At 37.8% G+C, this 15,716-nt stretch overlaps 1 protein-coding gene across 1 annotated transcript in view; it reads right to left on the bottom strand.

Annotated features, from left to right (window-relative positions):
* The window catches only part of adamts17 (ADAM metallopeptidase with thrombospondin type 1 motif, 17), a 119,597-nt gene that overhangs the window by 32,811 nt on the left and 71,070 nt on the right, over positions 1 to 15,716 (bottom strand). The window contains exons 9-12 of the mRNA XM_062419070.1: positions 8,070 to 8,210; positions 4,533 to 4,683; positions 1,108 to 1,209; positions 831 to 976 (exon numbers count right to left, since the gene is read on the bottom strand). Of these exons, the coding sequence (XP_062275054.1) occupies positions 831 to 976; positions 1,108 to 1,209; positions 4,533 to 4,683; positions 8,070 to 8,210 (540 nt within the window). The remainder of the gene's footprint in view (positions 1 to 830; positions 977 to 1,107; positions 1,210 to 4,532; positions 4,684 to 8,069; positions 8,211 to 15,716) is intronic.

The raw sequence follows: 15,716 nt of genomic DNA on the forward strand, positions 1-15,716 counted from the left end.
TATGAACCATGGGATACTACGAAGAGTTGTAGGTCTTCTCATCACAAAAATCATATTAATAAAAGTAGGACGATCTTTCAGGCTCCTTAAGCCATCAGTTGATCAGCAGATGAACACAGCTCTGTGCTCTGCATGTTATGTCTGCTTCATAATGTAACATCTGTTACACACCTGCTGCAAAGATATAGACTTTTTTTTTTTCTTAAAATTTATTTTGGGCTTTATCCAGTCAGTAGCTGGCAGAGAGGCCATCAGGAAACAGGGACAGAAAGAAGGGAACAACCTGCAGCATAGGTCCCTGGCCAGATTCGAACCAGGGACACTGCAATTATGTGTGTTATGTATGCGCTCTAACCACTCAACCATCAGGGCGCTCCAAGATATAGACTTTTGCTGTAATTTCTTTTATGCTTTATGTTGGCTACTGCATAGGCACTGACTGTGGATTCCCTGTCCCATCTAGGATCAATACTCCATCTGGCTCACTTCAAATTTAGCAACATTACATGTGTTTTTTTTAACTGTTTGGAGCAATTTAACAGTCTAGTAGAAGCCCAGACAATCAAAATGTTGCTTTTTTGCATTGCAGTGTGGGACGATATATTGCAGGTGTAATCTCTGTCTCTGTGTGACACACACACACACACAGACACAGACACACAGACACAGACACACAGACACAGACACACACAGACACAGACACACAGACACAGACACAGACACAGACACAGACACAGACACACACACACAGACACACACACACAGACACAAACACACACAGACACAAACACACACACACACACACACACACACACACACAAACAACATACGGAGGGTTGTCACATTTCCTCTGTCTGAACTGGACTCCAGTACCACAGGTCCTGCTGCACATGCTCCACTGGCTCCATGGACTCCAGTCACCGTCCACATGCTGAGGGATGGGAGTCTTACTGACACACTCACCTGCCCTGCACCACTGGCACACACACACACACACACACACACACACACACACAATTAATTAACACTCACAATTTAACAATCAATCACAACCTGCTCAATCATAGAGATGTATGAAAACACAGTGAGTGAGTGTGACTGTCCTACCTTGTCTGCTCCACATTCTGTTCCGTCCAGAGGAGGATCCAGTTTGGTTTTACAGGAAGTATCCCCCTCTACTAAACACCACAGGCCAGCACACATCAAGTGCTGCAACACACACACACATAAATACAAGAGAAACAGTCAAATATGAACATTGGTTGAGTCAAATTCCATAAACAAAGAAACAGAATCATATCATATGCATCTGTGTGCTGCTCCCTGAATCACTTTTAGACCAAAAAAAACAAACAAAAAACATAATTTCTCACTTAATTCCAGTTGTTTTTATTTTGTCATCTTTTTAGTTGTTGTTAAGTTCCTGTCAATGGAACTTAACACTTCATGTTGATTTTTCACATGGCACCTTAATAACAGGAAAAACAAGCATTATGTACTTTGAGCAGCTCGAAAGCTTTTCAAGTGAAACTAATTTATACCTACTGATAACATCATAATAATGAGATAAAATGTTCTTTTACTATTTTTTCACATAACTGAAAATGATATATAAGAGCCTGTCTGTTTCCTCTCTGCAGTTAAGGTAAAGTACGGCATCAGTCACAGTTTGAGAATTTACAGAAGGTCAGGTTTTGAACTAAACCACCAACTAAATAGTAGAACTGTTTCTGACCAATAAACCTTAGTTGCACTAAATGACAGGGTTATGGCTCAGAATGCTTGTGTTTTCTCTGCTGAGGTTATGTATTACGTCTCTACCAGGTGGATTCATGCTGGGACAACCTATATAATACCAGGCTTCAGTCACAGACATCCTACATAAGCATAACAGCTAAAATGTACATGTTTTACGTCACGTTAACCCTTGCTGCCTCTACTTGCTACTGTTAACATACTATACACTTTACAAAGATCTACTGTATGTCAGTGTTGTGTTTTCCCCTACAATGGTGTCTGTCAAAGAGTATATATGTACAACATAATACGTTGACGTTGTGGCTGCCTGTGAGAAACTATTATGAATGGACTTGGATGTCCTCTGTCTGCTAAACAGCTCCAGATAAACACTGATTTTTTAATGGGAAACTGCTTTATTCAGGTTTTAATCCCTATAAACATTTGTTATGGAGAGGAGGAAACCGCTGTGACCCCAGTAAAATCCTCCTGAATGAAGACCACTGAAGGAGTCCTAACCAGGAGAAGCTGGTTGTTTAACAATGAAGACAATAATTCCCATGATCCCACATCACACACTTTATGGCACTGTGGTCTTTATGCTCAGGGTTCACATGAACACAGGTTTCTAGGTATAGAAACTTAGTTAGATGTGGTTGGAAGCTTAGAAACCTAGTAAGTGGACCTTTGAGAAATAATGTTACACATAAAGTTCCATGCTCAAAATGAATATTGATTTACATATCTGACTCTGTCCTTTGCAGGTTCCATGTCTGGATCCATATGATAAGTTTCCATAGTTATTCAATGAATTTGTTTTGTCTGCTTTGATATCATGACTGTCTGCAAACAATGTCCCATTTTTGAGGAGTTTAGTCTCCTACTATGAAATGAAATAGGGCAACACAATTAATATGACAGCTTTGTCAATTTTGGGCTCTCCAGTTCTTTGTCATTTTAGCCCTATTAATATACTTGGCACTGGTATAAATGTGTTAAAGTTCACCAAACTTGACTACTACATTAAAGCTCTGTATAGATGTATTTGTTTTACTTGCCTTAGTGAGAGATCACCATGATTACAGATGTGGCCGAAATCATTGGTACCCTTGAATTTCATTAAAATAAAGCACCATTCATCCCTGAACAGTGTTGAAATTAAAAGATATTTTATTATCAATGCATACCTATGTTTGATTTCGAGTGGAACAAAACAAGTTGTAAAATAATTACTGAACTCATGCTTGCCAACCTTTAGAAGTTGTGAGAAATAATTGATACTAATACTAATAATAATAATTGTGATACTTTAAGCGGCCGATTGTGGTTTAATTAGTATAACCTATAATTATTATAGTTACTCATGCTGCCAGTTTAAAAGGAGGAAATGACTCACTCTGCTGTTTTGTGCCACTGTTGTCATCATATTGAAGATGGAAAACAGAAGGACAACTAGAGAATGATCTGAAGACACTAGAAAAAAGATAATAGCCAAGCGTGGTCAAGAGCTTGATGTTCTTGTGACCACTGTTGCCAATATTATCAAGAAGTTTAAGGCACAGGGGGCTAGGGATTTGATCACAAGAGGAAGTAGTGGCCACTGAATTGGCTACAACCCCCCTCCCTCCTTTATGAAGCATTATGCAGAGATGTTTCATCGCAGCCAGTGTTCTTCCAACCAGGTCCAGGTAGTTGTGTTGAGTCCTACTGAGTGCAGGCTGTGATGATGCAGCACAGAGTAGGCCCTGGCTGTGGAAGAGTTTTTGGCCCACTCTTGCTTGTGAACATGCCAGGAATGTGCCTTCAATGTCGGCTTAGCTCCCGAACGATTTGGAAAAAGTGGTCGCTGAGCAAATTGGTGCGACAGCAGCATGAAGGACTGTGTCGTGAACAAGTCTTTGCGGCTGCAGTAATTATTCTGCAGGAATCCAACTGAGTGTCGTCTGTCTCTTTGTTTCAAAGCCACATAAGCTGGTGTTCAATCAAAGCTTTCTTTACTTTGTATGATTAAGTGTCAGAAAACTAGTGACTTTGATTAAGATTACACGCATGATTACACACACTTGAGGACCATAGTGAACCTGAGGGCGTTACTTAGGAACTATAACCAAATCAACTGATCAGTTCTACAATAAAGATGATGATTGACCAGCATTGGATATTGGCCTAATCCAGTACATTTAATAGTCCATCAGTCTAATGCTTTTTTTTTTTTAATCAAACTGTTGTTTCTGATCACTTTAGCTTTTTACTCTAAAAAGATGACAAGTGAGACTGGATGAAAAAAAGAAGAGATCAAAGAGTAGTAAGATGGTAAATCAGTTATCCAGTCAACAGCATGCAGTAGGTTCTTGTCAGTTTTAAATTCATGAATGAAAAAATAAAAACCTGAAAAAATACACAGAGAGTAAGGCCAGAGACTTAAATTAGAGACTTGCTTAAATTAGAGACTTTAGAAAAAAATGAATAACCTATTATGTTTATTACATAATGCACTCCTGCAGAGTTATCTTATTTTAATCTTTTTTCTACTGAACTGCATTGCTAGATTTAATCAGCAATAAGCACACTGTTACAGTTTACGGTCTATTTTCTTGTTTGTCAGGCTGTTTTTTTACAGCACTATTTGTTTATTTTTGTTTATTCTTTTATTTATGTAATTCATTTCTGAACTTCAAAGTTTCAATGAAAACTGTATGATATAGGTATATATATTAGTTAACTATTTGAATTAATTAACTGATAAAAAACCCACAAAAAAAAAACACATGAAGACAAATGGAGTGTGTTTGTACCTCCATGTCATTGCAGAAGGTAGCATTGGTTCCAAACAGTATCTGGCACTGTTCGTCCACACTGTAGTGCATGCCTGGCAGCTTGGGTGGCAGGCGTACCTGATAACGGCTCCTTGGGTCTGTGTACAGCAGACAGGCGCTGGCTTTGGACCTGTTTAAAATACACAAGAGAAACATTTGCCATATCAAAAAAAGCAACATTATCCCTTTTTAACACCTATTTAAGTATTCCTGTGTGGACCACAGCCAGGGTGAATAACATCATTCCTAAACAACCAACTAGCCTAGAAGTGCTCATGAAAAATGACTTCATTCTGAGAATGCCATTCAACATAATACATTCTATGACAGGAGCTCAGGGCAGAACTGTGCTGACATCTATCACTGCATCCTGTCCAGACATCATACATCAACTCACAATACACCAGTAATTCATTAGTGTTCATCACTTCTGTTTATATTTCCCTTTTTCTCCTTCTTAACTGCTGTCATCAACATCAAACAGCTTTTCTCAGGTTTCATTTAATGCTGGTTATTCTATAGTTTTTCTGCTTTTTCTGAAAAGTGAATAAGTTATCGTTGACAAACAATTCTGAAAAAACTCCAGATTATGTTCACTGAGGTTCTTAACATACTTTGTTTTTACAATAACTACACATGGCAGCTATAACACCTGGGTTAAGAGATTAGGGAACATTTGAGATTAAAGTTCATAAAAAGGCTAAACCTTATTTGCAAGTCTGTGATGGGACCTTTTACCTGAAAAAAGGTCACATGCACCAAACACCCATCTACTAGCTTGCCTAGCTACATATAATAAAAAAAAGAACACAGTCAATGCACTGGTACTGGCTGTTGCATGAAATGAGTGAGGTGTAGAATTATCCAGTAATTCCAAGAGATAATTGGTTGTTAGGAGTTATGAATTCCTTTCATAACTCCTGCACACCTGCTCATTCTACAAATACTATCATCAAATGTGCGGATGACACAACAGTAGTGGGGCTAATATCAGAAGAAGATGAGTCTGCATACCGGGATGAGGTCCAGGGGCTAGTGAGGTGGTACTCAGCCAATAACCTAATACTAAACACAACAAAAATTTAGGAACTCATAATTGACAGTGAACATCTTCCACTATTCATAGGGGGTGAATGTGTGGAAAGGGTTCAGAACTTCAGATTTCTTGGCATCCACATCTCCAATAACCTCACCTGGTCTGCCAATACCACGGCTGCAGTAAAAAGGGCTCAACAACGCCTGCATTTCCTGAGGCTTCTGAGAAGGTACGGTCTGAATACGCAGCTGCTGATGGTATTCTACCATCCTGCCATTGAAAGCATACTGGTATACTGCATCACAGTCTGGCATGCTGGCTGTTCTGCGATGGACAAGACGGCTCTGTAGAGGGTAATAAAAACTGCCCAAAAAATCATCGGCTGTTCTCTCCCCTACCTCGATGACATCGCCAGTAACCGCTATCTCAGCAGAACCTCAGCCATCATCACATACTGTACGCATCCTGGTCACCACCTGTTCCACCTTCTGCCCTCTGGGAGGCGCTACAGATCACTCAAAACTCAGACTACCAGATTCAATCACAGCTTTTTTCCTACAGCAATACGCACCCTGAACGGACTCAAGTAACACAAGTAAAGCATTACTCCTTCCATACTCCTTATTTGTTATGTATGTATGATCTGTGAGTGAGTGCGATCCGCTATTTGTGGCACCTAACAGAGCGGCACTTTTAATTTTTTGTATTGTTCACAATTTAATGACAATAAAGACACTTTGACTTTGACTTTAAGACAAGAAAGACTCCTGTTAAAATCACAATGGCAGTCTAATTACTTTCAACAAAGCAAACATCTGAATTGAACATTCTCAATTCTTTCTACGTCAATATGTATGTCCTTTATGTGTCTCTTGAACCTTCATCTGATCAATGCCACACTTGGCGGATATATGGTTAGAGACCATATATCCATATATATATATATATATATATATATATATATGGATATATGGTTAGAGACCATATATCCATATATATATATATATATATATATGGTGAATGCAGTGTCTAATTTGGTGCAACTTGGAATTTAATACACCTTGCATAAATCAGCAATTAACAAGCTGCTCCAGTCTGTGCAGGGGTTGGGTAGAGCTCTGCCAACTGACTCCAGCATGTCAGGAAGAGACCAGAGACGATGTATGACACAATTCAGAGAGTGCAAGTGCGTTAAAAAATGCAAACAGAACTTAACAACACTAACATTCAAGTCTCATAAATCACACTCAGCCTGTTAGTAAACATGCCATTGCATGGATGCTATTCGGCTAAGTTGCTGAACTCATGGGTGGGTGTTTTCAAAACTAATCTACCAAATGAAGAACACATTTGAGCTGTAATCATTCTGCATGTTACTATCTGGGAGTGAAGGGGCACATTCATAAATGTAAAACAGGTTTTTAGCATGAATCCTGATTTTACATTCTCCCAGTTGGAAATGGGTGTTTTTTTTTAGATGTTTGTCAGATTCTGAGCATGTGAGGCTCCACCCATACTTGCCTTTGTGTTTGTTATGGTTGTGCGTTCATTTGTTTCGGTTTTTCCTTTGATTTGTCACCCGTCTGTAAGTTTGTGCTGAGAGTGGGTCCAGAGAATCTGAAAATCTCCATTCTTTTACCATTACGCTATGATTAAAAATGCCACCATGGAGTGCCAGTGGTGCAGTGTATACAGGGCTCACAGAGGGCCATGCCAACACACTGACATATAGCAAACACACTCGGCAGTCCAGTGGGGTGTTTGTGCTGTATGTATGTGTGTGTGTGTGTGTGTGTGTGTGTGTGTGTGTGTGTGTGTGTGTGTGTGTGTGTGTTGTATGCGTGTATATGTTGCAAAGAGAGAGAGGGAGAGAGAGGATGGCTGCAAAACTGTCACCCATTTGGTAACCCTAAAATGAACACTGGATTTGTCCTCTTCTTAATGTTATTTCTTTCTGTGCATTCATTTAGAGAAACATCTATCTGTTGGTTTGTTATTTTTTACAGAAATGGAATTGGAAATAGTTAAATAAGCCATTAATGAAATGAGATACTAATATGCTGCATTGGATGCATTTCCTTATTCTCAGCTGGAGTTTGTCCTGTGCTGGAGGTAAATATTAGTTTATCTGGAGGCTGATGGATCTCAGTGGTGAACTGAAACGCTATTGATGAACTTCTATATTTTTATTACCTCCACCTTTTTATTAACTGTAAAACCGGGGCCCCGAGTGTGTAAATTGAAGGTTAAAATTCACAAATATCTGAACACATGATTTGACATCATTTGGATGGAAGACGCATTTGCTCATCTCAGGTTACACAATGTCCTGAATGTATTTCCAAACACCACCGCCCACAACGGGAGGTAAAGCACAGGCCAACAGTAAAACCACTGTTCATTACAGCATAGGGATAAAAAAAAAAAAAAAAACATCATCATGATAAATCTCAGCAGTAGCCTTCATTCAGCTCTCTCACCTGAGGAAGTTTTCCAGGTCATCGCGGCTGCAGGAGGACCAGGACAGGTCGCTTGGGTTTCTTCCTTTCACCCATTCACCAGACATGATGTGGGAGTGGCCTGTGCAGGTGGCGTGGTCATCATCATGGCTCATTCCCATGCTGAGGGCAAGACATTGATACATGAATACTTTGTACCAAAAAGCAGAAGAGCTGGTTCTGTGACATACTAAAAAACATACATAGTACAACATATTGTAACAGTAATGTACATTAATATAGAAACAAAGGTGCCATGTTAAGATCTAGATGTGCATACATGACATGGGGTTACACATGATATTTAATTAACAGTGACCTTATTGTTTATATCATTTACTTTATTTTAAAATACCAACTGGAATGTGCTCATTTTACACTAGCTAATGTTAGCATAAATTAGCTAGATCTAGTGAGCCATATTTATACTGCTAGTTTAGTTAAGTTTTGCTGGCTTCACCATTCAGCTACATGCTTCAGGCGTCATTTTGAGATTGTCTTGTTTTTATCAAAGGCTCCCTCAAGATTGATTGATTTACAGTAAATATTCATATTTCTCATCAAATATCAAACAGTCATTCATAAATGCATTGATTGATTATTTTTACTATGTACTGATGCCATTGAAAAATGCATAACATAGTGTATATGCAAGTGTACAGGGGGTTAATAGAGGTATTTCAAGCTTGAGTAAGCTTCATGTATGCACTACTGATTCTTTTATATTCAATATCAGAAAATCTACTATTTTTAAAAATGCATATTTATATTACTGTACTGACATTTGACACTTTTTTATTAATCTTTAATTGCTTTTGTGTTTGCTGTTCAATGTTCACTTTGACTTGTTATATCTAAGGACTAATGCAGCTTGGTGTATACGTACTATTTATCATTTTAATAAAAATATACCTGAAATAATTACATTTTTCATTCAACAAATCAAATTTACACAAATGTTCACTTTGAACATCGAACAGCATGGAGTTTGTTTGATGTTCCAGCTTAGTGTTGTCTATGTTGCCTTTTATCCTATTCTATTCCCAGGAGCCTCGGAGGCGCTTAAAATCTGACGTGGGTTTCATATGAAGTCGAAGAGTTTAAGAGTTCACCAAGCAGCATACACGGCCCATCAACAGTATGTTCAAACACCTCTGGCTGAACCTTTTGGTTATCATTACCAACACATTTTTGTCAGCAGGGTTATTGGGTTAAATTGACTAGCAAATGGGAAGGGGTTAAACATCACTTCCTCTATTTCTTCCTTTTTTTAGTCCCCCATAATTTAGTAAACTAAATATTTTTGGGTTTTAACTGTTGGTCGGGAGAAACAAGAGAAACTGATCAACATTTTTCAAAATGTTTTGACACTTTATAGACCAAACAAGTTCAAAAAAGTGGAGAATATTTGGCTGGAAAAATTTGCGACCTTTCCCAGGAAATGGGACAAATGGACTGCTACACATTAACAATTAAAGACATTGGACATTATGTATAATATTATTATCAACTGAGGAGCCCCCATGTTTTTGTCTGTTTGTTTTTTGTTCTTTTGTTTGTTTGTCTTTCCCTTGACAGCCTGTCGTCAACCTGTTTTTCCTTAAATTGAAAATACTGAATAAAAAGTATTTTTAAAAAACTGTTCTGACTCGTGGCTGTAAATTGGACACTTGTGGTTGGAAACAGGCAATGAACAGCGGTTTCCTTTGGCAATGTCCACTGTTGGGTTATGGCCTCCATCCAACCAACCCACCACTCTGACTGAAGAAAATAATATGTCATCTTGATCAGCATTACAGCTCATTATGGACACAAATAAGCTAATGTTGAGCAGTTTTTACACACAATGTGTGTATAACTGGACAAAACATTATATGCCAACATAAGCCTATGTGATTATCTGTACAAAACAGTATGAAAGCAAGAAGAAATACATGTACTGTTATGAGAAAATAGGGACTAGATAAGAAAATTCAAAACACTGTTTGGAAATCCTGATTTCCATTTGAGGATTGTGACAGGTCAATCGAGAAAAACTGTAAACCCACCGCTGCATTACACACACTTACAACATAATATAAAAGCAGCAGAGTGTAATGAATTCTCTTCAACCAGCAGCACATCTAACAGTAACACACCTGGAACATATTGATGGAGAGAGTCAGAGCCTGAGGGAAGCTCTGACAGGAAGCATCTCTTACCCACAGTGCATATGCACACACAATGCATGGCTGTGTGACAGAAACAGAGCAAGGAATAGAGGAAGGAGTGTGTGTGTGTTCAAACAGGGAGGACTTCAGTTGGGAACAGTTAGTGTGTGTGTGTTTCCTCCAAAAGCCATGACCTACATTTGTAAATTAAAAACAACAACCTAGTCTGAAGTCCAGGCGCAGACTCAGACACTAATAAATCACAAGTGCACTCTCTCCATTGGTTGAAATGAAAGCAATATAAAATTACATTTCAGGACTGTAGCACCACATTAGTCAGTAACACTCATTTAGTGCAGTTTTTGTCTCTATGAGCTTTCAGACACATTCTCTATTATAATGAATACAGTTATATTTGATTTAGATTTGACCAATGAAACATCCTACTAGTTTTTAAAATGAATTCTTATTTACGATTCATGCTGGTATGCTTAAAGTCAATGTTGTTCTGATGGTATAATGTTTTTCCTAATTAAGACATAATGCACCAAATTATTACATTTTCTTCATCAAAAAAAGTGCAACACTTGCATTTTGTAATAACTGATGCAATATGTAACAACTTATGACAAAATGCAGCAAAGTTTATTACATATTGCTTTCAAGAATTTTATTACAAAATGCGTCATTATTACATAATGAGATGAAAATGTATTACATTATTACATAATGAGATGAAAATGTATTACATTATTACATAATGCACCGTTATTACATAATGTGGAACTACAAGGACTCTTACTTGTCCTGATCCACTGCAGAGCAGAGTGCTCTGCCTTCAAAGCAGGGGGAATAGATCAGTGTCTGCACGCTGTCCAACTGGGCCAGACCCAATCGGGCTGGTCCAGACAGGAAAGGTTTGTGTTTTTTTTCAAGTCTGTCTTGATAAAGTAGTGATATGTCAATAAGTGGATGGAAGTGAGGCTTAATCACTGTAACAATTCTTTCTCTCCACACCGACCCTGACACTATTCTCTTGGAACATGACTACAATGTAAGAAATTTGTGCCAAAATCCACAGCTCTCATTCTGTCCAAATATGCTTTCCAAAGTTCATCTGACAATAAAATGAAGCATCAGAAACCTCAGGTAGCTAAATGAAGTCAATATATTCCACAGTTACAGCCTGTTTAGTACAAATTCCTTCTTTTTGTGTCTGCAGACTGAAGCTCCTCACTGATCTGTGGCAGACACATTCTGGTAGTGGTGGCGTGTAAGTCTGTTGATGTTTGAGGCTTTTAAGTACTTAAGAAGCGCTGAAAGGAAACTTTGAATGCACCTATAAGCTGGTTGGTAACTGCAATAAAACCCAAATAGGAAGACAAGGAGCAACTTTGAACTGATTTTCTTTCATTGCAGATATGATATCTGCTGTATTCGTTTTTTGGACACAAATACAACGTGCTCCTGCTTTCAGTGTTTTTGGGTCGATATCCAGCTGTTCTTGTTGATCTCCAGACCACATTGACTTCCTCCTGTCTCTGTGCCTGACATGGAATATGGTTTAGTCGGTCTTTATCTGGTGTGTTTTGAAAGAAACAAGCAATGGAAAAAATATCCTCCAGGAATTTGCTTTGAAAGATCATGAAGTAGCGAGTTGTGGATACTAGCTGTCAAAATGGGCATGAATACACTGCAGTTTAATAGAACATGGGTTGCAAGAAAATGCTGCCATTTGTGCACACAACAGCTGATGAGGGGCTACGTGTACATAAATACAAAGTATGCGCTTCACTCTGTAGCAGCTATAACTTAGGAATATACCAACTCGACTGCTGAAGCATCATCAACTAAACTTTGGAAAGCATATTTGCACAGAATGAGCTCTGTGGATTTTGGCCTCCATTCTTCTCTTCAGTGTAGTCACATTGCGAGAAAATAGCTTCAGGGTCAGCATGGAAAGCAGGAACTGTTACAGCAATCAAGACCCATTTCCAGTGCATCAGTGTTATATAAAGAAAAAACCTGAACCTATTCTTTAAGTACTCCATTAGTCATATATACTGTATACCCATACTCCTAACTCTGATATCATTATATGGCTGTGTTTGTCTGAAACACTGACAAAAAGCACTGAAGAACAAACATCACCATGCCTATAGGAAAATGAATAAATCAAAATATGTCAAGTGGCTATGTAGTGGATGCTACATCAATCCCTTCATTTCTCAAAATCAGATTGCCAGTGTCTTGGTTCAGTTTCTTTTCACACAGAGAAAAATCTAAGCAAACCAAAATGCATCACTACAAGTAATATTCATTGGTCAGATGTGTCTGAGGCAGGAGCAAGAACATAAACACAGAAAGAAAGTCCTGTAGAAGGTCCACTGGTCAAATACGATGCACTACATTGCACTTGTACAAGTCTGACCTGGATTTATTCTCTGGTTAGTTGTTAGTAGTTGGATGTTTCAGCTTCACTGTGGAGAATGATTCATGTGTAGTTTGTTTTCATATTATACTCTAATCACAGTAACATGTATGCATGGTGGTTAAACCTTCATATACTGCAAGTCTGAAAGCTCCGTAGTGCTTTAATAGTTACTTGACACACTAGACAATAATTCCTTCTCTGTGTGTGTAAGTGAATGTGTGTGTGTATGTTGCGGTGTGTATGCTTATGTTACACTACTTACATAATGTGCAATGTACATGGGCAACAGTCAGACACAGTGTGTGCCAGATTGTTACCTTTCCTGACCCCCAAAGCTGCCCAATGAAACCTGTGATAATCACCTGAGGGGCCTGGCACAGCCACAAAACTATTACAGTACTAATGTTAATACACATTGGCATGATGTCCAGGTGAGCTTGGCATAAGCTCTTTGGAACTGGGCAGTCAATGAGGGCTTTATGTACTGACTGCACGTAGACCGGTTTCCAGCTTTAACAAACATTTTACTGAATGACGAAGTGATCACCGTAGCTTGGCTCACAAGGATGTCTAGTCACTTTTCTACTCTCAATCAAAGTGGAGAACCTATGTTTTACCATTTCTGCAGTACATAAACAGTACCCTTTACATCTGACCTGTTACTATGTCTCGTTGCTTTGTTTTAATGTTTAGATTAAATATTTATAACATGTGCTTTAGAAGGTATGGGAAGAATATACATGTCCCTGTTTCTCTATGTGAGCATACACTTACAATCAAATTATGACATGAAATGACACAAAATCCACTGGCTGACTTGATGTTTCCTGAGTGCTATGTTTGAATAATGTTCAAGGGAAAAACAATACATCCAAGATTTGATTAGAGCCATCTCGCACAGTGTGACAAGCAATACACTTACACCATAATTGTCATTTTCACACAGTCTAAAGGGACCTTTAGTCTTGTATGAATGATGCTTTTCACTAGGACCAAATGAGGCTAAAACAAGAGAATTGTGTCTTCATTGCCCTCATCTCTATTTGAAGATTTTACTCATCACTGTATATTTGAACAATAAATATACAGTAAATATATCAGTATGTGTGACAAAATAATCTTTACTCAAGGTCCACTTTCTAATCGTCAATCATCAACTGCTTACAATTATCACTGCAGCTCCCAGGGTTGGCACCTTTCTCCACTGCTGTATTCCTTAGTGCAAACAATAGTACTACTGATGAAGACTTGTACAATTGCCTCTTTAACTTTAGAGCACATTTGACCCTGTTTACACCTGCCGTTAACATGCATCTCGGGTGATCCAATCAAAAGTGAAAAGCACTAAATACAAATCTAAATGACCACCAAGACACATTGTGATCCAATCATTCAGATCCTCATTGTCAATCACGCTGAGATTACATTAAAAAAAATCGAATAGCAGAAATGCTGAAATAAATTCCTAATTTAAAAAATTACATTCAAAGATGTAAAGGTTAGATTTTAATGTATTTTGCCAATATTGAGCAGGACATATCCTAAAAACAACTTTTTTTTCTAAATAAATGTGTCACAAAAAAAATGATGTAAAATTTGTTTTAAAGAAGAACTGTGGCGTTGCATTGCAAAAGTGGATTACATTTATTCCACATTTTAGTTCACATTTATTTTCCTGTATTTAATCAGATTTTTACACCAATTATCACTGGGTTAAAACCATGGGTGTAACCAGCATTTTTCATAAAAATCTAATAAATTGCCTGACCATGTCCCTTCTACAGTCAAACACCATTGTTTGTATTGTGTTGTTTCGTAGAAAAAAGAAAAAAAAATCACCTGACAACAACAACTCATAACTTGTGAATACAGTTGATAAAAATGTAATCTGACAATAAGAATTTTGGATATTGTATCTTTAAAAGATGTGTGTGTGCAGAGAAAGAGAGAGAGAGAGAGAGAGAGAGAGAGAGAGAGAGAGAGAGAGAGAGAGAGAGAGAGAGAGAGAGAGAGAGAGAGAGAGAGAGAGAGAGAGAGAGAGAGAGAGAGTGAGAGAGAGAGAGAGAGAGAGAGGGGGAGAGAGAGAGAGAGAGAGGTTCCAGTCCTCCATCATAAGTTCAGAGGTTCTGGCTGTTAATATATTATAAATAGGTCAGGTGGTTCAGAGATGATTTTATATTATAAAGAGGTCAGGTGGTTCAGAGATGATTTTATATTATAAAGAGGTCAGGTGGTTCAGAGATGATTTTATATTATAAAGAGGTCAGGTGGTTCAGATGATGATTTTATATTATAAAGAGGTCAGGTGGTTCAGATGATGATTTTATATTATAAAGAGGTCAGGTGGTTCAGATGATGTTATTATATTATAAAGAGGTCAGGTGGTTCAGATGATGATTTTATATTATAAAGAGGTCAGGTGGTTCAGAGATGATTTTATATTATAAAGAGGTCAGGTGGTTCAGAGATGATTTTATATTATAAAGAGGTCAGGTGGTTCAGATGATGATTTTATATTATAAAGAGGTCAGGTGGTTCAGATGATGTTATTATATTATAAAGAGGTCAGGTGGTTCAGATGATGTTATTATATTATAAAGAGGTCAGGTGGTTCAGATGATGTTATTATATTATAAAGAGGTCAGGTGGTTCAGATGATGATTTTATATTATAAAGAGGTCAGGTGGTTCAGATGATGTTATTATATTATAAAGAGGTCAGGTGGTTCAGATGATGTTATTATATTATAAAGAGGTCAGGTGGTTCAGATGATGATTTTATATTATAAAGAGGTCAGGTGGTTCAGATGATGATTTTATATTATAAAGAGGTCAGGTGGTTCAGATGATGTTATTATATTATAAAGAGGTCAGGTGGTTCAGATGATGATTTTATATTATAAAGAGGTCAGGTGGTTCAGATGATGTTATTATATTATAAAGAGGTCAGATGGTTCAGAGATGATTTTATATTATAAAGAGGTCAGGTGGTTCAGAGATGATTTTATATTATAAAGAGGTCAGGTGGTTCAGAGATGATTTTATA

This window comes from Scomber scombrus, chromosome 1 (genome assembly GCF_963691925.1).
Source record: "Scomber scombrus chromosome 1, fScoSco1.1, whole genome shotgun sequence".
NCBI lineage: Eukaryota > Metazoa > Chordata > Actinopteri > Scombriformes > Scombridae > Scomber > Scomber scombrus.